The sequence below is a fragment of the Spermophilus citellus genome (assembly GCF_964194105.1).
Source record: "Spermophilus citellus genome assembly, chromosome: 1".
Classification (NCBI taxonomy): Eukaryota; Metazoa; Chordata; class Mammalia; order Rodentia; family Sciuridae; genus Spermophilus; species Spermophilus citellus.
The window spans coordinates 53,988,401-54,016,284 of NC_138182.1; the positions used below are offsets into that span (position 1 = coordinate 53,988,401).

Here is a 27,884-nt window from a genome sequence, read left to right on the forward strand (position 1 = left end):
CCTTGTAACATACAACTCAGGGATGAGCTGAATTAAAACTATAGATTCAATAAAGGCCAGCCCTATATCAACTAGAGAGCCAATTGACTCAGCCTCTCCATAATTCACCCCCAGCTGCCACACTCTACCAGTCTAAAAGAAGGGCATAACTTTTAGAGGTCAGAGAGAATATTACTTGCTTCAGTTTCTCCTAGTACTTAAATAAAATATCTACCGTATAAATACTGCTAAACACACAAAGGAGCATGAGAATGTGAACCATGCTCAAAAAAGAGAGACCTATCATTCTGATGTTTTTGTATTCAATTTGCCAGAATTTTATTGAGAATTTTTGCATCTTTGTTCATTAGAGATATTGGTCTGAAGTTTTCTTTGATGTGTCCTTGCCTGGATTTAGAATCAGGGTGATATTGTCCTCATGAGTTTGGAAGTGCTACCTCTTTTTCCATTTCATGAAATAATTTGAAGAGTATACGTATTAGGTCTTCTTTATAGGGCTTATAGAATTCAGCTGTGTATTTATCCAGTCCTGGGATTTTTTGGTTATTAGGCTTCTGATGGTGTCTTCTATTTAATTGCTTGAAATTGATCTGTTTAAATTGTGTATATCATCCTGATTCAACCTAGACAAATCATATTGACTCTAGAAATTTGTTGATGCCTTCAATATTCAGGATTCGGTGGGGTTTGTTCCAGGGAGGCAAGGTTGGATCAACATAAGGAAATAAATAAATGTAATTCATCACATCAATAGACTTAAACATAAGAATCATAAGATCATCTCAATAGATTCAGAAAAAGCATTTGACAAAATACAGCACACATTCATGTTCAAAATATTAGAAAAACTAGGGATAACAAGAACATATCTCAATATCATAAAAGTTATCCATGCTAAGCCCCAGGCCAACATAATTCTAAATGGAAAAAAAAAATTGAATGAATTCACTCTCTTTCACCACTTCTGTTTAATATAGTTCTTGAAACACTGGACAGAGCAATTACACAGACAAAAGAAATCACAGGAATATGCATAGCAAAAGAAGAACTAAAATTAGCACTATTTTCAGACGATATGATTTATTCCTAAAAAAAAAAAAAAAAAAAAAAAAAGGAAATTCCACTAGAAAACTCCAGTAAATGAATTCAGCAAAGTATCGAGATACAAAATCAAATGCCCATAAATCAAAGGCATTTCTGTATATCAGTGACAAATCTTCTGAAAGGTAAATAAGGAAAACTACCCCATTTAAAATAGCACCAAAAAATAAATAAAATACTTGGGAATCAACTTAACAAAACAGGTGAAAAGACCTCTACAATGGAAACTACCAAATGCTAAAGAAAGAAATTAAAGTAGACCTTAGAAGATGGAAAGCTCTGCCTTGTTCATGTATACAAGAATTAATATTGTCAAAATCACCATACTATCAAAAGGATTATACAGATTTAATTCAATTACAATCGAAATCCCAATTCCTCATAGAAATAGAAAAAGCAGTCACGAATTTCATCTGGGAATAGCTAAAACAATCCTCAGCAAGAAGAGTAAAGCAGGTGGCACCAGTATACCAGACCTCAAACTGTAATACAGAGCAATAGTAACAAAAACAGCATTGTATTGGCACCAAAATAGACCTGTAGACCAGTGGTACAGAATACAGGACACACAGACTAACCCACATAATTACAGTTATCTTATATTAGACAAAGGTGCCAAAAACATACATTGGAGAAAAGATAGCATTTTCAACAAATGATGCTGGGAAAACAGGAAATCCATATGCAACAAAATGAAATAAAACCCCTTTCTCTCACCATGCACAAAATTCAACTCAAAAGTGGATCAAGGACCCAGGAATTAAACCAGAGACACTGCGTCTATTAGAAGAAAAAGTAGGCCCAAATCTCTATCATGTCAGATTAGACCCCAAGTTCCTTAATAAGGCACAAGAATTAATATCAAGAATCAATAAATAGGATGAATTCAAACTAAAAAGCTTCTTCTCAGCAAAAGAAACAATCAGTGAGGTAAATAGATATCCTACTAATTGGGAACAAATTCTTAACACACGCACAGCAAATAGAGCACTATTTCTAGAATACATAAAAAACTCAAAAATCTCAACATCAAGAAAACAAATAACCCAATCAATAAATGGGCCAAGGAACTCAACAGATACTTCTCTGAAGAAGATATACAATCAATCAACAAATAAATGAAAAAATGTTCAACATCTCTAGTAATTAGAGAAATGCAAATCAAAACTACTCTTAAGATTTCATCTCACTCCAGTCAGAATGGCAGCTATTAAGAAAATAAACAACAATAAGTGTTGGAGAAGATGTGGGGATAACGGCACACTCATACATTGCTGGTGGAAGTGCAAATTGGTGAAACCAAAATGGAAAGCAGTATGGAGATTCCTTGGAAAACTGGGGATGAAACCACCATTTGACACAGCTATCCCACTCCTCCTCAGTCTATACCCAAAGGACTTAAAAACAGCGTACTACAGGGACACAGCCACATCAATGTTTAGAGCAGCAAAATTCACAAGAGGTAAACTGTGGAACCAACCTAGATGCCCTTCGGTAGATGAATGGATAAAGAAAATGTAGTATATATACACAATGGAATATTACTCAGCAATAAAAGAGAATAAAATCATGGCATTTGCAAGTAAAAAGATGGAGTTCAAGAATATAATGCAAAGTGAAGTTAGCCAATCCCAAAAACCAAATGCCAAATGTTTTCTCTGATATAAGGAGACTGATTCATAGTGGGGCTGGGAGGGAGATCATGAAAAGAGTAGACGAACTCTAGATAGGGCAAAGGGGTGAGAGGGAAAGGTAGGGGGCATAGAGGTAGAAAAGATGGTGAAATGAGATGGACATCATTACCCTAAGTACATGTATGAAGAAATGAATGGTAAGAATATACTTTCTATACAACCAGAGATATGTAAAGTTGTGCTCTATTTGTGTAATATGAATTGTAATGAATTCTGTTGTATATAACAAATTAGAATAAAAATAAATTTTAAAAAAAAGATAGACCTAGATGGGGCCTAGATATTGGAATTACCAGACAGGCAGTTTAAAACTAGAAAACAAAAAGACATAATTTAAGAAGTGGATTTGACAGCAAGTAGAGATGGGAAATTCATTTCAGCAGTAAAGTCACAGAAACTACTTTTTAAAAAATGCATTAGAAATGAATAGTATACCAGGAGTGAAGATTTCATTGAATGGTCGGTCTGCACAGTAACCTGCATATAGCTGAGAAAAGAATTCATGAACTAAACACATATCAATAGAAAGTACTCAAACTAAAACACAAAGAAGAAAAACACAGGGAAGCAGGGAATCAAAGAGTAACCAAGATCTGAGATACTATATAGAATGTCATAACACAAGTGTACTTAGGATCCAGAAGCAGAAAGAGAATGGTATGCAAGAAACATCTCAGGAAACACATGGAGAAACAAAGACTAAAATACATACATACTGATCTAAAAAACATACAGACATACAGATACAAGCAGCTCAGGAAAATGCAATAAGAAAATAAATATAAACACTTAAGCATTCCACAAACTGCTGGAAATTAAAAATAAAAGACAAACCACAGCAGCACAGCCAAAGAAATAAAGACAAATTATATAGGGAAAAAAATGATACAATATGACAGCTAATTTCTCAGCAAAAACAATGACAACAGTGCTAAAACAAAAAATAGATTCTTTAAAATCTGAAGGAAAAGTACTACCATTTTGGGATTCTGTATTAAGTGAAAATACCTTTTATACATAGAAGCAAAATAATGACATTTTCAGACAGACCAAAGGAAAGACAACATCTGCAGCACATTTGTACAATAAAAAGTGTCAAAGTAGTGTATTGGGAGATGATACTACATAGTGATACTACATGGTATCCCAGACCTTCGAAAAGAAATGAAGAGCAATGGAGAATTCATTAGATGTTGATGATACAAGGATAAATAAGCAGCATAGGACTTACCTGTGTAATAATCAAGTAGACTAGCACACAGGCAGTAATTATACGGCTATATGAAAATGTAGCAAGGGATATATAGAATTTATCCATATAGCAAGGAAAAGTGGCATCTGCCTCAAGAATATAAACGTCCTCTACTCTAAAATAACCCAGAACAAAAACTGTCTCTTCCTGAATTATGTGCAGAAGTTACTGTCCCTCTGTATATCTGTAAACTCATTCTTGATTTTTGTCTTAAACAACTGGGAAATGAGAATGGAACTGGTTCCTCTATCTTTTGAGTTTTGACTCTAGTGCCATCACTTCTGTGCAGCTAATATCAATTCCCAAAGATAGAAACTACTCCAAGTCTTCACACAAATCGAAACTTGATTAATATGCCGAACTTATAATGAAGTGAAATTATGCAAATCATCATTAATGCAACATCAATATTATAAATGTAAACATGTCAATAAATGGGAATAGTTGGCTTAAGCACTTAAGCTTCTGTGTAAATGAATAACCTAATGGTTCCATTAGGGACAGATTGTATAAAACTTTAGTTTCCAACAACAACAAAAAAATAAAATAAAAATTTAAAAAACCTGCTTTTAAATAAAAATCTCTAAAAGTCATGAAACTAACAATGGCTAATAAGTACTGAATGAATGCTTTCTGTATGTCAGGTACCAGCTAAGAGTTTGAAATGCAGCATCAGGTGGAATGCAATTGCTTAATCCTTAGAAAAAAACTGCATTTCTAAACAAAGAATAAGCTCAAAAACTCTTCCCACATAAAAATTTCATAGTATTTAGCTTCTAAAATAGCATAAAGGGGGGAAAAATCTACCTATTATGTTTTTAGCAGTAAACTACATTTATACAAGTAAATTTAAAACACAAAAATTTGAAAAATAACAATAAAATAGAACTAATCCAGGTCTCCCTTTTGCTTAGCACCTAAACCCTGGGAAAGGGTTGGATCTTACCCAAGTGGAAAAGCTAATTTGAATCTCACCAGCATATAGCTGGCCAAAGGCAAGATAGGAAAAATTAGCATATTCTTTTTCCAGTTTATCAATTGACAAAGGCCCAGAAAGGAATATAAGATATGAGATGTGAGATAGGAATATGATTATCAGCTTTCACATTCTTGATGTATTAATTTTATTTATTTTTCCTAATTAGAAGGGTGAAAGACAAAATAAGGCAAGAGCCATAGGAGGAAAAGAAATGCAATCCTTTTTCCTATACCAGAACAGTAAACTGAGCCTGTTGAAACCTTGGGCTTATAGTAAAAGCACACCAAGGTATGTAATGCTGTTGAGCTCTCCAGGTAGACTCCACAAAATCTGGACATTACCAAGATAGGGCAAAGTAGACCTCACTACCAAATCATTTTAAGATGGTGTTAAACAAATTTCATTTTGCAAAGAAATGTTACTTTGATTCTGAGCACAAATGGATTTTTCTTTCAGTGAATTTCACATACAATTTGCTTAAAGCTACGTACAACAAGACACATGAGCAAACCTTAAAAATAATTTTGCACATAAATATATGATAGAAAACCAACACATGAACAAACTTTAAAAATAATTTTACACATAAAAATGATAGAAATTCCCACGATACTGACTGCAAGATGGCTGTTATTTTGTTATTTGGCAATTGGCTAGAGATAATTTATGTGTGTTTTATAATTTGTGTACTCTTTATTTTCATATAAAAATTTTAGTTTTATATGGAATTCTTCTCTTAAAATCAAACTAGGAACTCAACCCAGGCAAATAAAGTACACAAATGATTCACACTGAAGAACCTGGTTAAACACAGAGAAAACAGGGAATTCCATTATAATGTTCTTTGGAGGTGGTATACCACAATTAAGACAGCTTTGACTGTGTCTGGGGCGTACTAAGCTTTATAAATTAATATCACTTGTCTTCAGGGGAGGTTAAATGAGCACCCTACTGAGTATTACTTCATATTGAGTAATCACACTGATAATCAGTAATGACAGCTTAAATAAAATTAATTAAACAAAAAAAAATCAGGCTGTATACTAGATTTTTAGCTATAATATACTGTAGTGGCAAAAAATTCAGTGTTTAGGGTTTTCACTTTTACAATATTGTAAATACTAAAAGCACAGTGTGAGGTTTTTTTAAAAAGGAAACATAATTATCAGTCATTGTACCATTTCTCTAGTTTGAAAAATTACATATGATCATAAATGTATTTACTTAGAATCGGAAGTGGAAAAATTCATGTAATCCAAGAAAATTTATTAGGCAAACAGAAGGTCCTTCTAGCTATAGAATCAATTTTAACCAAATATACCTAAAATATGTCACTTAAAATTATGAATTTTTATGCAATTTTATATTTTAAAGGATTCAACAAACTGACAATTAAAATAGCCTAACTTTTTAATTAGCTTTCTCACTAACCTGACAACTTCCTGATGAAAAAGCTTCTGAATCCTGCCTGGCCACAGGCTTGTTGTGTTAACCATCACCACACTACCTAAAGCCTTGCATGATATGCTTATCACAGAGAGTGTTAACAAGAAAGAAAACCACTCCTTGCCTTTTAACTGCAGGTTAAAAAGCCTGAAATGCCTTCCCTAACCACTCAATCTAAAGTAGCACAGGCACCTACCCCATTCTCTATCATGGTTCTTTCAAATGACTCAAGAGAATAGTAATTACTTCATTTACTATGTAAATGTTGACTCCATCTCTTTCCCACTAAAATCTTAAATGCCATGTGAGACAAACCATCATTTGTAGACAATTGCTGAGCTGGCCTCCAATGATCACTGACTGGTATAATCATGGAACATGACTTACAAGCAAGGTCATAAAAGATTAAAGTTTTTGTCTTCTTCCTTCTTGGATCATTCACTCTGGGGTATGCCAGCAGCCAGATGATGAGAACACCCAAGAATACCTAAGGGGAGGCTCACAAGACAAAGAACCAAAATCTACCAAAAGCTAGAGGCCCCTTGCCAACAATCATGTGAGTTATCTTGTAAGAGGGACATAAAGACACGGCCTTTACTAAAAGCAGTGACTATCTTCTTAGGCTAGCAGATACCCCATGGGTAACTATTACAGGATGAAGCCTGGCTGTATCTGTCTTCTTTGCTACCTTAAACTTTATGATTTGTTCAGTTCTACCTGTAGGCATGTTAACTCATTTTGTCCTATCGTCCTATGTTTAAACAGTATATAATATGCAATTATATAAGAATTGTATTATAACAGTAAGAATATAGTCATATAATAGTTATAGTATAACATTAATATTATTACACATTAATTATATTTGATGTTATACAATTAACATAATTATATATTATACATATTGATATATTAATGCATATATTATATTACATATATGCTCGGGTTATGATTTCCAACCTATTTTAATGCACCTGTGTCAATTTTGTTGAAATATTTGCAGAACTGAAAACTTGGGACAACAGATTAATCATTTAAAAAATGTTCTTCTAAAAACTACTAGCCCTAAATTTACCTAACCTATCTTTTCCCCTTGAAGACTAAGGGAAGACTTGCAGCATTCTATTTCAGACCACTGGAGTGGTGCCTCATAGTCTTCGGTCATTGCCCTGCACCTTCTAGGAATACCAGGAGGCTGGCACATCACCCCATGGTGAGACTGCCCTAAACAGGAGCAACCACCTCATGGGAACTGAACTTCCCACTTCAGGGACCATGGGTCTAAATAAACATTCTGAACAACAAGTGAAAATTGCCCCAAGTGATACAAGACTTCTCTGAAGCTACCTGACAAAGCCAGAAGTCAATGACTACCAGATCACAGTTTGACCAAGCCTGCTTAAATAGGTAATTCTGTCACACCCCACCCTCCACCCCCCAATCATGTCAGCAACCAGAGGACAGAGTGAAGATACTGGATCTCTCTTTGTCTTTCCAGTGTGGTCATATGGACTAAAATTTCCTTTCCTACTATTCACCACCATTACCTTTTCTGTTTGGATTTTGGTGTAGTTGCCAGAGCTGTTTTTTGGGAACCCCGGAATCAGAACTTTGGCCTATGACTCCAATATATTGGAAATCCCAAAAAAGGCTTTAATTTACCATTAACTACATCTTTGTTAAACCTCATGAAAAAACCCCAAGCTAGAACCACCCATAAAAGCAACTACCAAATTCCTGACCCACAGAAGTTGTATGATAAAATAAATGTTTGCTGTTTTAAGTCATTAATTTTTGGGAAAATTTGTTTCACACCAACACATATTATAGTCACTGTTGAATATTCAGCCTACATAACAGTACCTAGCAGACATCTAGAAGTCAGCCAGTTGATACTCAAAGGTATGAATGAATGATTACCGAATAATAAAAATACATAAAATATAGAACCTTATCCGCAGATGGCACCGCTTGGGGGAAAAATACAAGATAAAGTATTAAAATGAAAATAAAATGCTTTCAGTGCCCCCAAGAAAATTAGCAACAGATAGGAATAAATGATTAAGTCTGGACTGGAGAATACCTCAAGAGAGACTTTCAGAGCAGGCATGTGAGAGGAGCCCTCATATAAGTCTGAAGAACTATATGAGATTGTGCCGGTTAACTGCCAAGCAGTATGCCTGCCTGTTCCACAAAGACAGACCACAGTAGGAAGAAAACTGGCCACTGTTTCAGGTGTGATAAGCTAAATATCCCCAGTGTTAGGCCACAGTCTTATCACACAATAACAATTCCTATCACACCAACTACTGCATACTCCAATACTCTTTTTTTTTTTTTGTAGTTGGATACAATACCTTTATTTTTTTTTATTGGTTGTTCAAAACATTACAAAGCTCATGACATATCATCTTTCATACATTTGATTCAAGTGGGTTATAAACTCCCATTTTTACCCCAAATACAAATTGCAGGATCACATCGGTTACACATTCATATTTTTACATAATGCCATATTAGTGACTGTTGTATTCTGCTACCTTTCCTATCCCCTACTATCCCCCCTCCCCTCCCCTCCCATCTTCCCTCTCTACCTCTTCTGCTGTTGTTCAATTCTCTCCCTTGTTCATGCAGAGGAAGAACTGGGGGCGCTTTCCAACATCAGCACCACCTTGTCAGCTATGAGTAAACCATCTTGGAAATGGATCCTCCAGTCCTATCAGGACTTCAGAGGACTGCAGCCTGAGCCACATCATAATCTTATCACATAGCAATAGATGAGTAATTTGAAGCTACACACAGAGTAAGACTTTTAAGTGTCTAAAATAAAAATGTATACAATTTAAAAAAACTAAAGTAAAAAGATCAAAATATTAAAATAAAGATTAATATAGTAATATATTGCTGCACTAAAGAAAGGGTAAATGCAAGTTTAATGTCAACATGTTGAATATGAACTACTTCTGAAATATCTTAATAACTAATGTACTTTGAAAACATTTGATTTCTGCTGGTGAAAATCACAGGTAAAAACTATTATGGTTTGTTCTTATGTCTTAATACAATGATGGCTGTTTTCTCCCTATATTCAAAATTAATAAAAATACTGAATTTCACTTAAAAATTAATGAAAATAAAGATTTTTTTCCGACACCATAAGTTCCACAACAGATGCCTTCCTGATCCACAGGCTCCAGGTTGGGAACCCTGATAGATGGATACAGACTGATCACAGAAGTACTGGTGGAAAAAAAGAAAGTAGCTCAAGTTCTAATGTCCTCAGTGAATCAGTGGGAGGTAAGAGAAGGCCTATACTTGAGGTGGCTTGGGAGGCTGAGGCAGGAGGATTGCCAAATTCAAAACCAGCCTCAGCAACTTTGCAAAGCCCTAAGCAGCTTAGAGAGACTCTGTCTCAAAATAAAAAATTTGAAAAATAAACAAAAACTGGGCTGGAGATGTGGCTCAGTGGTTAAGCGCTGCTGGATTCAATCCCTAGTAACAAGGGAAAAAAAAATGCAACAAGCTGCATACTCTCATGGTTTGTGCTTCAAAAAGAACTGCAAGCAGGAAAATAAAGCCACAAAACATCATCCAGGTTTCAATTACAGCAAAAAGGAAAGAAAACATTAAAATAACAGACTTTAAGTTCCAAAGGACAAAGTAAGAGGAAAGCGTGGAGGAGTGGAGATAATGTCAGCTTAAGAGATCACTCAGACCTGAATGGAGAAATACAAAACAAGGGTGCTTTCAGAATCTATGAATTAATTAAGACTTCTTGTGTTGACTTATGCTAGCTGAAAAGTGATCTGAATTGTGATAATTAATGAAAACCAGTAAAACGATAGACAAACCCTATGGATTACACTTTATTAATTCATCTTCTCTCCATCCCTACAGGCATTACCCTAGTTTAGGCTATTAGAATAAGTTCTACAGCCTCCTAAACAGCTTCCAAGTCTTCACTCCCCTTTTACCCCCACCACTGTAAGCAATTTTCTACACCATTATTGTTTTGATCTTATTGAAAATGCAAATCCAATCATGTCCTCACTCCTACTTAAAATCTTTCAATGGTTCTCCATTGTGCATAAATGACATTCAAATCTTACTCTTCAAGATCCACCTTGATCTGATCCTGACTTCCTCATCAGACAATCTCTTCACCACTATTCCACCACCTCCTACTATATGATCTACATGAAATGAACAAACTTATTTCTCAAAAACATGCACATGTTGTTTTTTTCTTTCCAGAACTGACCCTCCATTCCACCCCCACAATCCTCTTTACTAGCTAATGTCAACTCAATATCCAGCTGTCAGTTTGAGCTACAATTCATGTAGGGGCCCTTCCTCATTCCACAAGAATGGAGTAGATGCTGCAGATCTGGAGTTTGCCATTAGGTACCCTGCATACCATTCTGAACCTGCCTGTAAATGCATACATTTACTGGATAAGGCTTTAAGTCCTTGAGAATAGAGATTGTCATTCTATTCAATAAACTACCCTTGGAACTTAGCATGACTTTAAGCATAGAGTGATAGTTCTATTAATATTTGTTGAATAAATTAGCAATTACCTTCCAATCCTCCAGGCCTTGAACACCAGTCATTGCTTCTTACATTGCTAAATCATTCTCAACAATATTTTACATAACAATATATTAGGGAAAATGACAGGTGTTTAAGCTTTTAGATATTCAGTAATAGCCCAGGCTCTTCCCAACAATTGTAATTTAAAGAATAGTCCACCTAGCCTACAAACAAATATGAACCTCTGTAATTGAATGTCATAATGTATGGTAGTAATGTAGTTTAGATCTTGAATGTCCCCCAAAGGCCCATGATTTAAAGGCTTTGTCACCAATCTGTGGGACTACTGGGAAATGGTAGAACCTTTAGGTTGTAGGGCCTAGTAGAAGGAAGTTACACCCCTAGGATTATGCCCTTGAAGGGTATAGTGGGATCCCAGCTTCTCTCACCCCCCATCCTCCCACCACCACCATGTGGTAAACAGGCCTTCTCTGCCATATGCTTTTGCCAAGATGTACTTCACTACCACAGACCCAAAGCAAGGGCACCATGTTATGAGGGAGTAAAACCTTTGAAACTGTGATCCAAACTAAACCCTTCCTTCTTTAAGTTGATTATCTCAGGTATTTTGTCACAGAAACAGAAAGTTGGTTAATAAAGGCAGTAAGGAAAGTACCAAAAGGAAGGAACACAGAAACCACTAAAAAAGAAAAACGCGAAGTTGTATCTAGGATAATAATTCTAATTATCCATGTTCAAATATAAACAGTAAGTATAAATTAGTCCTCTAAATAAATATTACTATTTTTGAAAGGCACAGCTCAATATTACCCATACATAAAAGTCCTCTAAAGATATCATTAAGTGCTTTCTAATGTGTTTCCACTAGCAATCCATTCCATTGACATCTCAGAAGTAAATTTATTACAGGGTAAAAAAAAAATTACAACTCCTGCCAGTCTGGATTCCAACTTGTCCTTCAGACTCATAATGAAAGTCATCTTTCCTACACCTTTCCCCAAGATCAGGTATATTTCACTATTTTTACTGAATCCTGTACACTGTTGTGGCCCCCCTCACACCACACTACAACTACTCACTATATACATGTCTGTTTCTCTATATTCCCAGGAGGCACACATTCTTATAAATCTTTGTATTTCTATAACAATATTAGATACTCAATAAATATCTGATGAATAAGTGGAAAAAATGAATAAACAAACCTGCATACACTACATCTTTGTATATTCCACTCTGAGAGCTCTTGATCTCATTCTCACGTTTCTACTCATATGAGGAGGCACTCTCTAAACTATCCCATAAATATTTAAAGATTCTGAGTTAGTACTTAAATGCTACTACAGAAAATCTCAGCACAGGAAGTCCTAATTAACTCATATTAATGGGCTTTAAAAGGCCCACCTGACTTGGTAAATATTAAGTCTATAGAACTTGTTTTGATATATTTTATTATTTATATTGAGTTGCCCCAGTTCATGCTAGTATTTCTATTTTATACAGAAAAGTTTATTTTGAATGTATAGTTTGACAAAAAGAATGTAAAAAAAATATTAACACCTTTGGATTCATCACTTGTTTTTAACTTATCAAGGAAAATATAAAAAGTTAATAGAAATGCAAAAGGAAAGAAAGCCTACTATTTTACTAGGCCAGCAAAATAACTTTTTAAAATGATGTTTCTGGATTTTCTATAAGTTAGATTTTTTTAAAATAAATTTTAATTTAAAAATTTTATTTTAAAAAAATATTTTTTATTTAAGTAATTTTTTATTTATTTAATTTTATGTGGTGCTGAGGTTGAATCCAGTGCCTCACATGTGCTAGGCAAGCACTCTACCACTGAACTACAATCCCAGCCCCAGTAAAATAATTTTTTTAAGTTGAGCTCTTATTTTGTCAAAACTAATAATTTATATTTCATTATCTCACTCAAAAGTTAGGCACAAAGACAGAAAATTTAAATCATTTTTTCTCCTGGCGTGAGTGTGATGTCTATTTCAGCATATATCCCACAAAACCTATCACATCTCAGAAAGTACAGGAAGAGTCCACAGGTAGACAAAGCCCATCCTTTTAGGCCATTCACCTGGGGAACTATCTTTGAGTGAACCAGACCCACAGAAAACACTCAGAATTTGCATGAGTTGTTTGTTAAGAAGTTCACAGAGAACAGTCAGCATCCAGGAGAAGAAGAAGGAAGGGAAGAGCTTCTCAAAGCAATTGATAGAACCCATCCCAGACCAAGCAATATCCACATTGGTTCCACTTCCATGGGGAGCCTTAAGGGGACCCAGAAAAGTCTATACCTGTATCTGGGAGCAGGGTACAACTGTTGCTAGATTTGTAAAGAAATCCTGCACAGAAGTTTTTCCAATGTTCTTTACACCATTTTGTTTACTTAAAATATTCAAAATAGTTCATATCTCATTACAGAAAATTTAGATATGTCTTCACAATTATAAACATTTTTCTCAGGATTAAGATCAATGGTTATAATACCTTTTATCCCTGTCATTTTACAAGTGAGAAGTCTCATACAGATGGCTTGAAAAGAAAAGCAGAATATAATGAGATACACTTCTAGATTTGATACTTGGTGTTCAGTAGTAAAAAGGATAGTACTTAAGTGGAAGCATAATCTCTTGATAAAGATGTTCTCTGGAGCCAGCCTGCCAATATTCCTGGCTACCCAAGTCTTTGAAAAAGTTTATTAAGCTCTCAGTTTCCCCATCTTTAAAATTGGAAATACTAGGACTTACTCAGAGGCTCAAGTGAAGGTTAAACGTATGGATAAAGCTAACATTTGGGATAATATTTAGCACATAGCTAATAATTACACCATACTTATGCTTTTTAACTAGAGCTATAATTCCTCAGTTATGTTTCTCTCTCTTTTTGTTTTATTTTAGATGTATTTCAGGTATTAAAAAGTCAAGCCTGCCTCTGCACCAGCAGCTCACTGGGCACACATGTTCCAAGAGACAGGTTCCAAGCCCCCTAGCCTAAGCCTGTGGCTGCCCAGCCTCTTCCAGACTCACTCCCAATTATATTTTTACAATCTGTCAGTAATCTATTCCCAAGAAGCTTCCTGCATATTAACTGAGGGCTGTACATCAAGTTAGAGAGGGAGGGTCCTAGCAGGGAGTCCTCACATGCCACATTAAAGACCACAGCCTCAACCTATGGATAAAAGATGCAAATAAGCAGTTTTGAATAGGGAAAAGCATAACCAGATACACAATTTAGATAGGTCACTCTGATTGTTCTGCTGAAAGTGATCTTTTTAGGGAGCAACACAAAGCTATTAAGGAGTCCAGACAAGAAAAATGATGACACTATCACTCTGATAGAGGAGACAGGGTCAAAAAATAACCACCAAGAAAGTGCATAAGGATAAAGCTAACTACTAAGAAAATACAGGAATGAAAAGTTTAGGAGGGGGCTGGGGTTGCGGCTCAGTGGTGAAGCACTTGCCTAGCATGGGTGAGGCATTGGGTTAGATCCTCAGCACCACATAAAAATAAATAAATAAAGGTATTGTATCCATCTACAACTAAAAAATATCTTTTAAAAAATTAGGAGAAGAGTGTACAGCTTGGGCATGTACAGTTTCTAGCAAAAATGGGACATCCATGTGACTGCAACCATTAGGCCAATGATGATAGTATGTCTCATTGGAGGAAAAGGTCATAGACAGCAACGTAAGTGGCAGCTGAAAACTTAAGAGGTCATCATCCAAGTAAAGCATCATATACAGAGAAGAGCCATAGCTTCAGAAGAAAAAAGAAATAAAAATAGTGTAAGAAAGGCAAAGGAAACATACACATACACACACACACGATAGAAAAAGAGAGAAATATGAAATCAAGAAAATTTGATATTCCAAAAGTCAAAAAGTATTTGTTCTTCAAAGAAGAAGCAGACAAATATATCGAGTAGATAAATCTACTAATTTCCAAGGACTAAAAACTAGTGATTACTACTAGGGACAAAAAAAGTCATTCATAATACTAAACAACTCACAACAATCCTAAATGCATATAGTCAGCACCTCCATATCCACAGAGTCAAGCAACCTTGGATGGAAAATATATCTAGGCCTATATTGGTTGCATCTGTACCACTGGGTCTGTACTGAACATATTATGTACAAATATCTTATTCATGTCATTATTCCCTACACAATATATAATGTGTGAAGATTATATGCAAATCTTTTATATAAAGTAGTTGAGCATCCATGGATTTTGGTATTTGCAGGGGTCCTGGAACCAATACCCTATGGAGACCAAGGGACAACTATATGCTCTTCACTGCAAAGCTTCAAAAGACATGAAGCAAAAGCTGATAGAATGGAAAGGAGACATAAATAAAACGCAAAATTATAGTTGGAGACTTCAACACTTCTCCCTTAAAAATAACTGAAACAAGAGACAAGAAAATTCAAATAGAAAATGTGAACACCATCAACCATCATGACCTCTTCACTATCTATAGATTCATTCCAATAAAAGCAGAAACACAGAGAACATTCACCAAGATAGACCACATTCTGGGACATATAGCAAGACTTACATTGGGAAGGACTGAACTCACACAAACCAAAAGTCAGTCCACAGGAGAATTATATATCGGATACAGAAAGAAGCAGGAAAATCCCAAAAATTTGAGAATTAAGCAATATATACTAAAACATATATCTATAGATAGAGAAGAAATCAATAGGGAATAATATTTTCAAGTGAACAAAAATGAAGACATCCCACAATTTGTGAAACGAAGCTAAAACAGGTCTCAGATATGAGAATCTTATGCTATAAATTTCCATAAAAAAGTCTCAAATCAATGTTTTAAGCTTCTATCTTTAAAACCCATAAAAAACAGATGGAATGAAATAATGAAGAAAATAATAAATAAATTGAAACAAATGAACTATATTGAAAATTAGCTGGGTCTCTTAAAAGATCAATAAAATTGACAACATCTAGTTAGATGAAACAAGGAAAAACTAAAAGTCACAAAGTGTCCATATCAACTTCGGAAAAGAGGGCATCAAGACAGATCTTGCATTAAAAAGATGAGGAAATATTATAAACATCTTTATCTCCATAAACTCAAAAACACAGATGAAATGAAGAAAAAATTCCTGAAAGAAAAATGTTTACAGCAGCTTCATTCATAAGAGCCAAAAACTGGAAAGAACCCAACCAACTGTAGTTTTACCAGTGAGCCAGACACAGATAATATACTATGTTATCCCATTTACATGAAATTCTAGAAACTGAACTGTAGTTCAGAAAACAGATTGTTAAGAGTCACAAAGAAAGAGAATTGACTGCAAAGGGGCACACAAGGAACTGTTGAGGTAATGAAAAGCTTTCTATCATGACTGTAGCACATACATAATTGCATACATTTGTCAAACTTCAGACTTACCCTTGAAACTAGTATGTTACATTGTATGCAAACCATGCCTCAATAAAAAAGTGCATGTTACTAATCCTACTGTTAATATTTTAAATGTATGATTTACTCAGTATTTTTTTTTACTTCTCCCTTAAACAATCCCCATAAACAGGGATACCAAACTTGAAAGCAAAAGAACTTATACAAAGTCAATCAAGACTGTCCCTCTAACCTAACTTTCCTACATGCTTTCATAAAGAATAGACACTAATTGAGAGACCTCATGACTTTCTAGTTCCTATGCAGGCGAACTTTGCTTTTCTAGCTGTAGTTGTTACTTGTAAGTCATTAAATCCTCTTAGTGGATCTGATCACTATCATTTTTTTTCCCCAAAAATAATGAGAGAGGAGTGAAGAAAAGTGGAAAGAAATAGGAAATAATCAGAGTTCATTATGCTTAAAACATTAAATATTGGTTACAAAAACTTTGTTTTAAACTGAGACCCAGTTTGTAGTTTTCTATGGTTAGGCTAGCAAAAAAAAAAGAAAAAAAAAAGAAAGAAAAAAAATGCTACCTCTTACTGTGGGTCGTAGTCAAAAAAAAAAAAAAAAAAAAAAAAAAAAAAAAACCAAGTTTGAAAACCATTGCTATAGGACAAAATAGGCTAGCAGTATAAAAGAGATGAAGATCAGTACGAATACTGCACTACGGACAAATGGTGTGAGGGACAAGGGAGAAAAGAGAAAGTCAAAAGAACTCCTAAGCTCCAAAAACACTCAGGGACACTTTGATGGATATCTCAGCATTGTTAAGTCCATATTCCATTTTTTCCAACTTACTTTTTCAAACTGATCTCCTCTAGCTCTCCCTCCTCCCAACCTTGTGCCTCTGAGGAAACCTCCTTCCCAACCCAGGTACCCCCAATGGATAGTAATAAACTAAACTGCACCTATACCCAGAGAATGCTCACTGCTCAACGTCTATAACACTGCCTAGAAACCCCAACACTGTGGTAATCCTTCATTCTTTTAACAAGACTGTCCTGTGAAATTCAATTCTGATATTAACTCTCAAGAAAAAAACTTTAAATGAGGCATACTTTTGCAGGCCTTTAACCAAACAACTTAAAGGGATGGGTTTTTAGCATAAATGCTTCCCGTATGTTCATATTTAATGTTTCTAACATACCATTATTCAAACCTGTGACTACAGCAGAACTATTTTTATATGCCTTTTCTTGAGTTCTACCAAATGGCTATTCACATTAAGAAATTCTAAATGAAAAGCACACATGGAACGTATATGTTATGGGGGTGGCAGACTTTAATTAGAAAACATACTGCCAGTACCTATCAGAGCACCAGTGGCAAATGCTTCCCTGAGCTCTAACACACCATAAATAGTTTAAAGAGTCCTCAAAATATCCATCTACCCTTTCCCTTCTCACAGCTTCACACTGATCTATAGCACACATCTCCTGTAAGGCTCAGCTGCAAATGTGTCACACTACCTCTCTGTCATATATCAGAAAATGTTTGTAAAATAGAGTAAAAAGGGACAGAACTGAGAGCAGCAGTTCAATACACTTCTGCCTAAATGCAACTCATCAAACCCCTATGAGGAAGGGAGAGATTAATCCTGCCTCAATACAAATAAAGGAACACGAAAATAATGGATCTGTAAAGGTCACAGAGCTATGTAGTAGAGAAGTCTGTCTCTCAACAAGACTCTTCTGATTCTAAATCCAACACTCTTTCCACACACTCTATGTCAGTTAACAGCAAGTAAGGAAGAATCTACTCTTTGGTATCTCTAGTCCAAAATGGCTATGCTTATTTTCAGACCTCTGGGGCAATGGACCCAGCTGCCATAACTAGACGACCTGCTTGATCTTACTGTGGAGACAAGCTAAAGACAAGATCAGAAAAGAACAGCAAGAATGAGAAGATTACCATTAATCAGGGACAATAAGTGGGAGGGAATGGGAGAGAGAAGGGGAATTCCATGGAAATGGAAGGAGACCCTCATTGCTATACAAAATTACATATAAGAGGATGTGAGGGGAAAGGGGAAAATAAAACAAGAGAGAGAAATGAATTACAGTAGATGAGGTAGAGAGAGAAGATGGGAGGGAGAGGATGGAAGGGGGGATAGGAAGGGGATAGGAAAGGCAGCAAAATACAGCAGACACTAGTATGGCAGTATGTATAAACGTGGATGTGTAACCAATGTGATTCTGCAATCTTTATATGTGGTAAAAATGGGAGTTCATAACCCATTTGAATCAAATGTATGAAATATGACATGTCAAGAGCATTGTAATGTTTTGAACAACCAATAAAAAAAAAAAAAAGAATGAGGAGACAGCAGTTCAGTCATCAAGTCCACGTGAAGATGGCCAAGGAGGAATTCAGAAGAGAAGGTCATTCATGCACCTAAGATGAAAGCAGGGCAAGGCAGCAGTCACGACCAGGTAGGCAGGTGGTCAGAAAGACTAGCAGGAGGTCCTCAAAAACAAACACTGAAACGTTTACGAGTGCCAGACAACATGCTGGCTGCTGGAAATATTAACAACACAATGTCCCTGCCTTCAAAGGTTTAAACTAGTGAAAAAGTCAGATAAATGATGAAGTGCTAAAAATATCCACTAGGTGCCCAAAGTGCGGACCCTACCAAGGGCAGTTGCAAGAAGGAGGGTAATGGTAAGGAGTAGTAACAGGATGGAGATAGACTTAACAAAGGCTCCACTGAGAATAAACCCACGTGTTCATATAAGATAGAGCAAGATGGTTTCTAGAATGGCCTGTTGTAGACTCCACCACCATGTATAATATGACTCCATTTATGTGAAATTTTCAAAACAGGCAAATGCATGGAGATGGGGAAATAGACTAGTAGTTTCCTGAAGCTAAGGGAGCTGAGGGAAAATGAGGAATATGAGCTCATTTTAAGGAATTAAGCTTTTTTTTGAGGATGATGAAAATGTTCTACAGTTGATTGTAGTAGTGGTTAGATTACTCTTGCAAATATACTAAGCACTAAATTAAATACTTTTAGTGGGTGAATTGAATGCTATATATATTATATCAATAAAGCTGTGATAAATCTATCATCGTATGGTTCTGTGTTCTTATAAAAATTCATACAAAAATTGCAACTGGTTATTATTGCCCTAAGAAGTCATTTGAGACTGGGATAAGTTAGCACAGTAAGTGTACAGGACTTGGAGCTGCCTGGAACATCTGCCTTTCAAGGTGAGAAATAATTATGTAGACTACATAAGTGTTCCATATAACTATTGTCTTTTTTTATTTTTGAGAGAGGGGGGGGAGAGAATTTTTGTATATGGACACAACACAATGCCTTTATTTTTATGTGGTGCTGAGAATCAAACCCAGGTCATGCCCGTGCTAGGCGGGCGCTCTACCACTGAGCCACAATCCCAGCCCATCACTATTGCTTTTTAAATACTAATGCAATCACACAGCATTTTTCAGTCAACAATGAACTACATATACAGTGGTATATATCATACAGACTAAATGTGTAATGAGCTATACCACCTAGGTTGTGTACATAACATTCTATGATGCTCACACAACGAAATTACCTAACAATACACTTCTCAGAACACATTCTTGTTGTTAAGCAAAAATAACTACATGTGAACTACATGTGAACAAATGTTATACTAAATATTTTTCACAAATATCCTTTTCTTAGATACTATTTAGAGGGAAACAAACATTCTAATTTTTTAAATCATTTGTGTCAAGGTCTATGTGTCATTCACCTTTACATGTGTACCTTACCCAGGTGCCAAAGACATCACTTTGGATATGCAGAGGAGCTAACATTTTGAGTGCTTAGTATGATGTAGTCACTCTACTTCATGCTTAATACATAGTGAAGCTGAATTCACACACCTGGTCAAAGGAGTGCTGTGCTTTTCCCTCTATGTCATGCTTACATAACTGTGATATTATTGCTTATTTGGGCTTTGTTCTTTTTATTATTTCTTTACCATTAACCAAGAATTACACTAGAAAATGAATTTCTCAGAAAAACTTAGCTAAATATGCTAATATTTGTATTACAAGTATCTGCAGTGTTGCTTTAAGGTATTAAGTACCCATGAGAGACTATTATTAACAACATGAAGAACACACATATTAAGGATATGTCTGGATTTCATTTATAAACAAAATTTCTAAAATATATGCATATTTTAGTCTGCTTTACTTTAATTAGCAACTACATATTTCTGAAAAGCTGACATATCTCAAGTGATTTTTTTCCTACCTCTTTTGGAAGTGTGCAATTCATCCCCAAAGAATGACAGCTGATTTGAATGATTCAAAGTTGACTAACAATTTGTAATTAAACAAATTTTTTAAATTAACATATTGACTATTCCCTTTCTCAATTAAAGGCAACAACTTTATGTGTTTTGTCAGTAATCCCTCATATTTTAGCGCTATAAACAGTAAATTCCCAATGCATCAGTTTTTAGCAATTCCAAAGGAGTTAACACACATACCATGAGCATTACATGGTTAATTAAAATTCATGACAAAAGAAATGTTGAGGATAACCTTACCATATCATCCGTCAGTGTCCTAATATTTAAATGCTGCAAATGAAAAAAAAATCAATGAGTAATTTATAACAGCTTTTTTATTTTAGTTAATAGATGATATTTGAAATTCTACAATACTAACTTGAAGGTAATTAAGTTCCTGACAGTCTAACAAAAATGCATTATATACTGTTTTAATCTCTCTCTCAAAAAAGATGAACAAAAGTTACTATGCACATAGTAGTTTCAAACATTTGTTAAAAATTCTTGGATTTGTGAACATCGCAAATTAGCAACCTGTGGTACAATAAATATATTTTCCTAATTAATTATATTAATTACCTTTAAATATACAGACTTCAGACATGGTGGAAATAAAGATTTAAATATGATTTTCAGAAAATTTCATATTATAGAACAGTAAAACTTTTAATTTACCATTAGTATGCAGCATAACAGATAATGAAGTACTTTGCTGGCTTAATTAACTTAAACAATTCTAGTAACAAAAAAGAATGTGCTGGAATGACTATTTGCATCTTTAGCATCAGTTTTGATTTATCACCATGGGTGAGAATAGAAACTTTTCAATTTCATTGCTAGCTTTTTTTTTGAGAACCCTTTTGCGGATTTTCTTGCTAGACAAACATAAGACCACTTTAGATAGTGAATAAATTAGTTTCCCACAAAGCACAATTCAAAATAAAAATTATATATATTTAGGAAAAAAATCTGTTTTCTAAATCTGGGAGTAGGGAAAAATTTTATATTTGAGTAGCTGAACTCAATTGTCCTTCCTCTTATTCATTGGAGCATCAGATCTTTCAAAGAGCAGAAAAAGGGTCCAATATTTTCTAAATGGGAAAATCAGATCTATTCCTTTATAATTCTAAAAGAACAGGAGTTAACAATCATCATCTAACACAGTAAGTGGCACATAGTTATTCAAATTCAACATTTATGAAATGGAATGAAATTTGTCATTCATGTTTGTACACTGAAGTATTTCTATGTTCATGACTCTACCTCAGTAATGAGCCAGATTAAAAATCTGTACAATGTAAATTACTACAAATTCTCTTTCATCAATATGTTCCTTCTTCAAATACAAAAGGAGAAAAGTAAGGGAAAGAACCTAAAATGAACTTTATATACACCAAAGAGAATGTACCAAATTAATAACATTAGCCACACCCACTCTGATATGGGAATAAAAAAGTAATAACATGGGACTGATTTTATGTGTCTAATGCTGGGCTACAAAATTTCTTTTTTATCAATACTATTTTCAACCTTTGAAATGAACAAATATGCACAGTGATCTTTCAGAGTGGGCTTGATTCTTAACAAGACTGGAGTTCTTAAGGCACTTACAGCCCATGTTACCCCAGAGACCATTATCACAATTAAACCCAAACCCACAGAACTCTCAAATTGGAAGTAAAAAACACCAACACAGAGGAAATGCCTGCTCAGGGCTCCCCTCCCTGCCTCTGCTTACATACTTACTGTATGTGCTGATAAAGGTTTCCAGCCCATTGCATTTGGTTAACTACATCTCTCTTGTTTTTCTACAATGGGAGGTTATCACCCCAATCACAACTTGTCAGTCCTAAAAGGGGTCATTTCAAGCTCCTGTGACAAAAGGAAAGTACTTAAGTTCTAACAATAGTATGCCAATGGTCCTAATGCTTAAAAGGTAAAGTCAAGGAACTCAAGTATAAAGCTGAAGTTCTATTTAGAAGAGTATGCCACTGTAAAGTGAAAATATTTACACTAATGAAATATTCCCAAAGACCAATACAAATAAGTTGCTCCAGGAAAATGCCATTTGAAATTCTACAATTCTACAAAAAAATGATGTTTAAAAAAAAGGGGGGGAGGAGACAATGAAAAAAATTTCAAGAGAAATAATAATAGGTCCCATGCAAGTTTTATGATGCAAAAACTGCATACAAGTCACAAATATGAAAACTACATAAAATCCAGATATAAACATCCAAGAGAGACATTTTTATACATCTTCAAAGACCTCAAATTGGGGATGAACCTCTGGCTGAGCTGCCTACAATGCCACCTGGGGATCTGTTGGATGGGGTAGAAAAGGGGTGCTCAGGAGCAGGCCCCCACTCCCACTCCAGGAGGCACCAAAGATGATGGCCTTTGCAAATGGCTTTCTTGCTCACCGCTTGCAGTGAATAGACCCCAAGAGCCTGGTCCCCACCCCTAAGTCCCCGGGGTCCCTGCTGCCTGCTCAGGCAAGGATGGAGGCACCAATGTCGTGCTCCCCCTGCCTCCTTACAACAGCCCTCTGGAGGTTTAGATTCAGGATTTGTTCCTAAAGTCCAAGATTTTGACAAAAAAACTGACAAAGGCAGATGCTTACCTACAAATCTTGATAGAGCAACTAAAGCTTTTGGATGACAAGCTTCAAAACTGTAAAGATGATGAAGAGAGAAAGAAAACTGAAACTCTCACACAACAAATAACATGGTAGAATCAATTAAACACTGCACTGTGTTGCTGCAGATTACTAAAAGTACTATTAATCCTGTAGATGCAATATCTACCTAGTCCCTTGGAACCTGTGATCAGCACAATGCCTTCCCAGACTGTCTTACCTCAAGAACCAGCTCAGTTTTGTATGTCAGAGCAGTGGCCATCTTCTCTACCTGTTGGACCTGTATTAGCTACCTTGGGACATCATCAGACTCCAGCACCAAATAGTACAGGCAGTGGGCATTCACCACTAGCAGTCTGACTTCTCCAAGTCATGTCAACTTGTCTCCAAATACAGTCCCAGAGTTCTCTTACTCTAGCAATGTAGATGAATTCTGTGATGCTGATGAATTCCTTCACAGTGGCTCATCCCCGAAGCACTTAATAGATTCTTCTGGATCTGCCTTAATCTTGACACACAGCAGTTCAGGAAATAGTCTAAAGCGTCCAGATACCACAGAATCACGGAATTCTTCCATGTCCAATGCGACAAGTGATGCTGACCTTTTTGGTTCACGTGATGACAGAGATGAGGAGGAGGAGGCAGGGTCAGTGGAGGAGTACAAGAGTGTTATCATGCACCTCTTGTCACAGGTTAGGCTCAGAATGGATTTTACTAAGGTAGTTCTTCCAACATTTATTCTTTTTTTAATATTTTTTAGTTGTTGATGAACCTTTATTTATTTGTATGTGGTGCTGAGAATCGAACCCAGTGCCTCACACATGCTAGGCAAGTGCTCTTCCACAGAGCTAACAATCCCAGCCCCCAATATTCATTCTTGAAAAAAGATCTCTTTTAGAAATGTATGCAGACATTTTTGCACATCCGGATCATAAAGATCATAGGGATCGAATCATTCAGACTGTGAAATGATACCTCTCAGCCTTTCATGCATAAAGGAAAGTATCAGTAACCAAAAGCCATACAATCCCATTTTGGGTGAGATCTTTCAGTGTCACTGGACATTACCAAATGACATGAAAGAGAACACAAGGCTAGTTTCAGAAAGGCCATTTCTTTAGGTTTCCAATAATAGTGTAACATTCAGTTTTCCCATCATCCACCATTTCAGTCTATTATGCTGAATGTTTTAATAAGAAAATCCAATTCAATGCTCATATCTGGACTAAATCAAAATTCCTTGGGGGGTTAACTGGGGTGCACAACAGAAGGCAAAGATGTGTCTCATGTTTAGACTACAATGAACATTACATTCTCACATTCCCCAACAGTTATGGAAGGTCTATCCTCACAGTCCCTCAATGGAACTAGGAGGAGAATGCAATATTAATTGTACCAAAACAGTTTATAGTACAAATATTGTCTTCCACACTAAACCTTTCTATTTCTATGGAGGCAAGAAACACAGATTTACTGCTGAGATTTTTTTCTCCAAATGACAGGAAGTATTTTTGCTTGATCAAAGGGGAATGGAATAGTATAATGTGTATAAAATATGCAACATGGGAAAATACAGAGGTTGCCTATAACCAAGAAGAAAGTGAGTAAGTTGAAAGATCAGAATGAATATGAGTCCTGCTGCCTTTAGAAGGATGTTACTTTCATAGGCTGGGGCTGGGGCTCAGCAGTTGAGCGCTCACCTACCATGCGTGAGGCACTGGGTTCAGTCCTCAGCACCACATAAAATCAAATGAAGATATTGTGTCCACCTATAACTAAAAAATAAATATTAAAAAAAGAAGGATGTCACTTTCAATTTAAAAATCAGAGACACTGATGTAGCAATTGAAGCAAAGTACAAACTTGAAGAAAGGCAAAGAACAGAAACCCAAGGAAGGAAGGAAGAAGAAAATTTAGTGGGAGACAAGGTTATTCTATGAAGATGGAGAATGCTGGGTTTATGATGAACCATTACTGAAACATCTTGTTGCTGTGAAGCATTAGGTTGGGAAACACAAAAGGTTACACCCGATGACCAAGGCAAATTGTCCTAATGAAGCAACAGTTTTCCTTTGGGTGAACCTATCATTCCCTTCTTATTACAGTGGTTCCTACGTCAGGGATACTGGACTTTCTGGCGCAGATAAAAAAATAAAGCTGGAAAAGCTTCCTTTTGTCTACAGCAGTTCAGATTTTGACTTCAGTCCTGAGAAAACTTTAGTAGGTTTTGAAACAAGATATTTGCTCCTTTTCCAAACTCCATGCTTTAAAAAGTTTCACACTCTGTACTCTAGTTCTGCTGTTATGACATAGTTCATATGATCTTTTGGGTTCTATCTAAACAAATATATACACACAAAAATATACCTGATGGCAGATTTTTCAGAAATATTCCATCTATTGTAAATACTGGTTCCTCGGAGTTGTTTTAAAAAATTAGTGCAATGTATTAAAATCAAGTGTTAGGCAATTTCATGGTTTCACCTATAATAACTTTATTTTGGAAATGAACTATTATTAAATTGTATCTAAACCTGGATTACAGTTGAATTATACTCAGTGCTTCTTAAGGCTTCATAATTTCTCCAACTTTAAGGGGAAAAAAAAACCTCAAATTGGATCATCTTTTAAATTAGAATTGTACTCACAATTTTCTCAACCAAGCAGTCACTCCTGTGTAAAAACAAAGCAACATAAGGCTCCATTTTTGTCACAGTTCAGGTTTATTTGTTTTAATTCTTAAACTCTCTCACTGTGGGTCAAACCTCTAAGGGGATTCAATTAATTTGCTAAAGGCTTAATCAGTTTCTCAAGACTATATTGGCACATGGAACTCCAGTTACAACTTAAGAGTATTGCACATGATATTTCACACACACACACACAAAAAAATGTGATGAATCGCAGCAGAATATAATCTAGGGGTAGTTAACAAAGAAAAAGAAAACTCAAAGGGATGTAGGTGTGAGAAGTATAACAGTCTAAGGAAAAGAAAACAAGAAGCTAAGGTCAAGTTCATTATTCCTTCTCTTCTGGAAAATCCTTACCTATCGATTCTCACTGACAACAGGAGAAGTCAGTAAGCCAGGAAATGGCAGCAAATTCAAGGATCCAAGACAGAACTGAAGGTATTGATTAACAGCAGCTAGAAAGTTAATCTGAGAAATTTTTTTCTATGTCAAAACAGAATACTTTTCAAGATTTAGCTGTCTGAAGAATAAAACCCACATAGTTGCTTACACACAAGCAATCTTAAAGAAACCGAGCCCTGGGTCTTCGGCTTCTGGTAGTTTTGGGCCCCCAAGTAGAAGAGGAGTGGGAATCAGCTAAGGTGATCAGGGAAGGGGTGGGGCCCAGCAGAAAAAGGAGGATAGTAGGGAGAGAGAGGAAGCCTAGAAATGAAGAGGATTCTGGACCAAAGGTTGTAGGGGACAGAGTCACTCTGGTGATTGATGCTGAGGCTCAACCAGGGAGAAACCAGCCAAGACCTTCCTAAACTCAGAGGAGACTCAACTGGCCTAGAAGCTTCATCTCTGCTGGAGAGAGAAGAGTGGCTGGCAACACCTATCTCACTACCGGTCGGAGTTCTTAGAACTTCAGCTATCAAAATAGGCAGAATTTTCCTTGATCATATTGATGATACCCATTTATTTTCTTGTGCAACCTGTGATACAATCCTAATCAACAGCTCAGAATTCATCTCCACTCTGTTCATGAAGGTGCCACTGGTAGAGTAGTTTTTTTGTTTTATTTTGTTTTGTTTTGTTAACAAGGTAGTTAACTTGCAGTACAATGAAGTTCAAGATAGGGTCATGCTCACTGGCCACCACATGGTTCAAGATGTGAGCTGCAAAAACTTTGGTATCATGCGACTATTAATTTTTTCTCCTATGTTTACATCTTGAGGCAGAAGAATCTCTCTGCAGCTACATGGTAGATTAGGTGAGAAAAAAAATTATCTGGGCTACTAGAGCAAAAATGCATGTTTTATGTAAATTTTGAATGGAGAATATGTTAAGAGCATGATTTTTAAACTTATTTGGGGTTCATTTTCAAACATTAAAAAAAAAAAGTTATTTCACTTGATATGCTAGCCTCAGAGAAGAGATCCAGTACCTGTGCCTAGTGCTAAAGGTTCAGTGTTAGCATGGCTTCTGCTGGCCAATGTGCCATATTCTTTTTGGAGCTGATAAATTGCATCAAAGCCCATTCTTCCTTGTCTTGACCCAAAGATGTCACCATTCCTAGTTTTCACCACATAACATGTTGATTGGACACTTTTTCTAAAAAAGGGTAGAACTGCTTAGTTCTCTTTTACAACTTAAGCAAGTAATATAAATAATAGTTTGGGGGACCACTAAAAAATATGCTAGTCTGAATAGATCTAAGCAGTAGTAATTTCCCCTAAAGTCTATAATGTCCAATAAGTCTACTTCAAACATGAAGGAGAAAGAAACAAGCACTTACA

The 27,884-nt window shown here is 35.7% G+C and overlaps 1 protein-coding gene, 1 long non-coding RNA gene and 1 pseudogene across 6 annotated transcripts in view; 1 reads left to right on the forward strand and 2 right to left on the reverse strand.

The window, feature by feature from the left end:
• LOC308654458 overlaps positions 1–27,884 on the reverse strand; it is a 1,408,498-nt gene that overhangs the window by 562,529 nt on the left and 818,085 nt on the right. The window lies entirely within an intron of this gene.
• The window catches only part of DIAPH3 (diaphanous related formin 3), a gene marked incomplete at its 3' end in the record, with an annotated part of 478,285 nt that overhangs the window by 424,345 nt on the left and 26,056 nt on the right, over positions 1–27,884 (reverse strand). The window contains exon 2 of one of the 4 annotated variants that reach the window (XM_081278660.1): positions 21,037–21,069. The exons of the other annotated variants lie outside the window; for them this stretch is intronic. Coding sequence (XP_081134786.1) covers positions 21,037–21,069 — 33 coding nt within the window. The remainder of the gene's footprint in view (positions 1–21,036; positions 21,070–27,884) is intronic. 4 annotated transcript variants of the gene reach the window in all.
• On the forward strand, positions 23,335–25,420 carry LOC308652060 (oxysterol-binding protein-related protein 9-like; annotated as a pseudogene). The gene is made up of 3 exons: positions 23,335–24,135; positions 24,278–25,055; positions 25,222–25,420. The product of its transcript is annotated as an oxysterol-binding protein-related protein 9-like (transcript).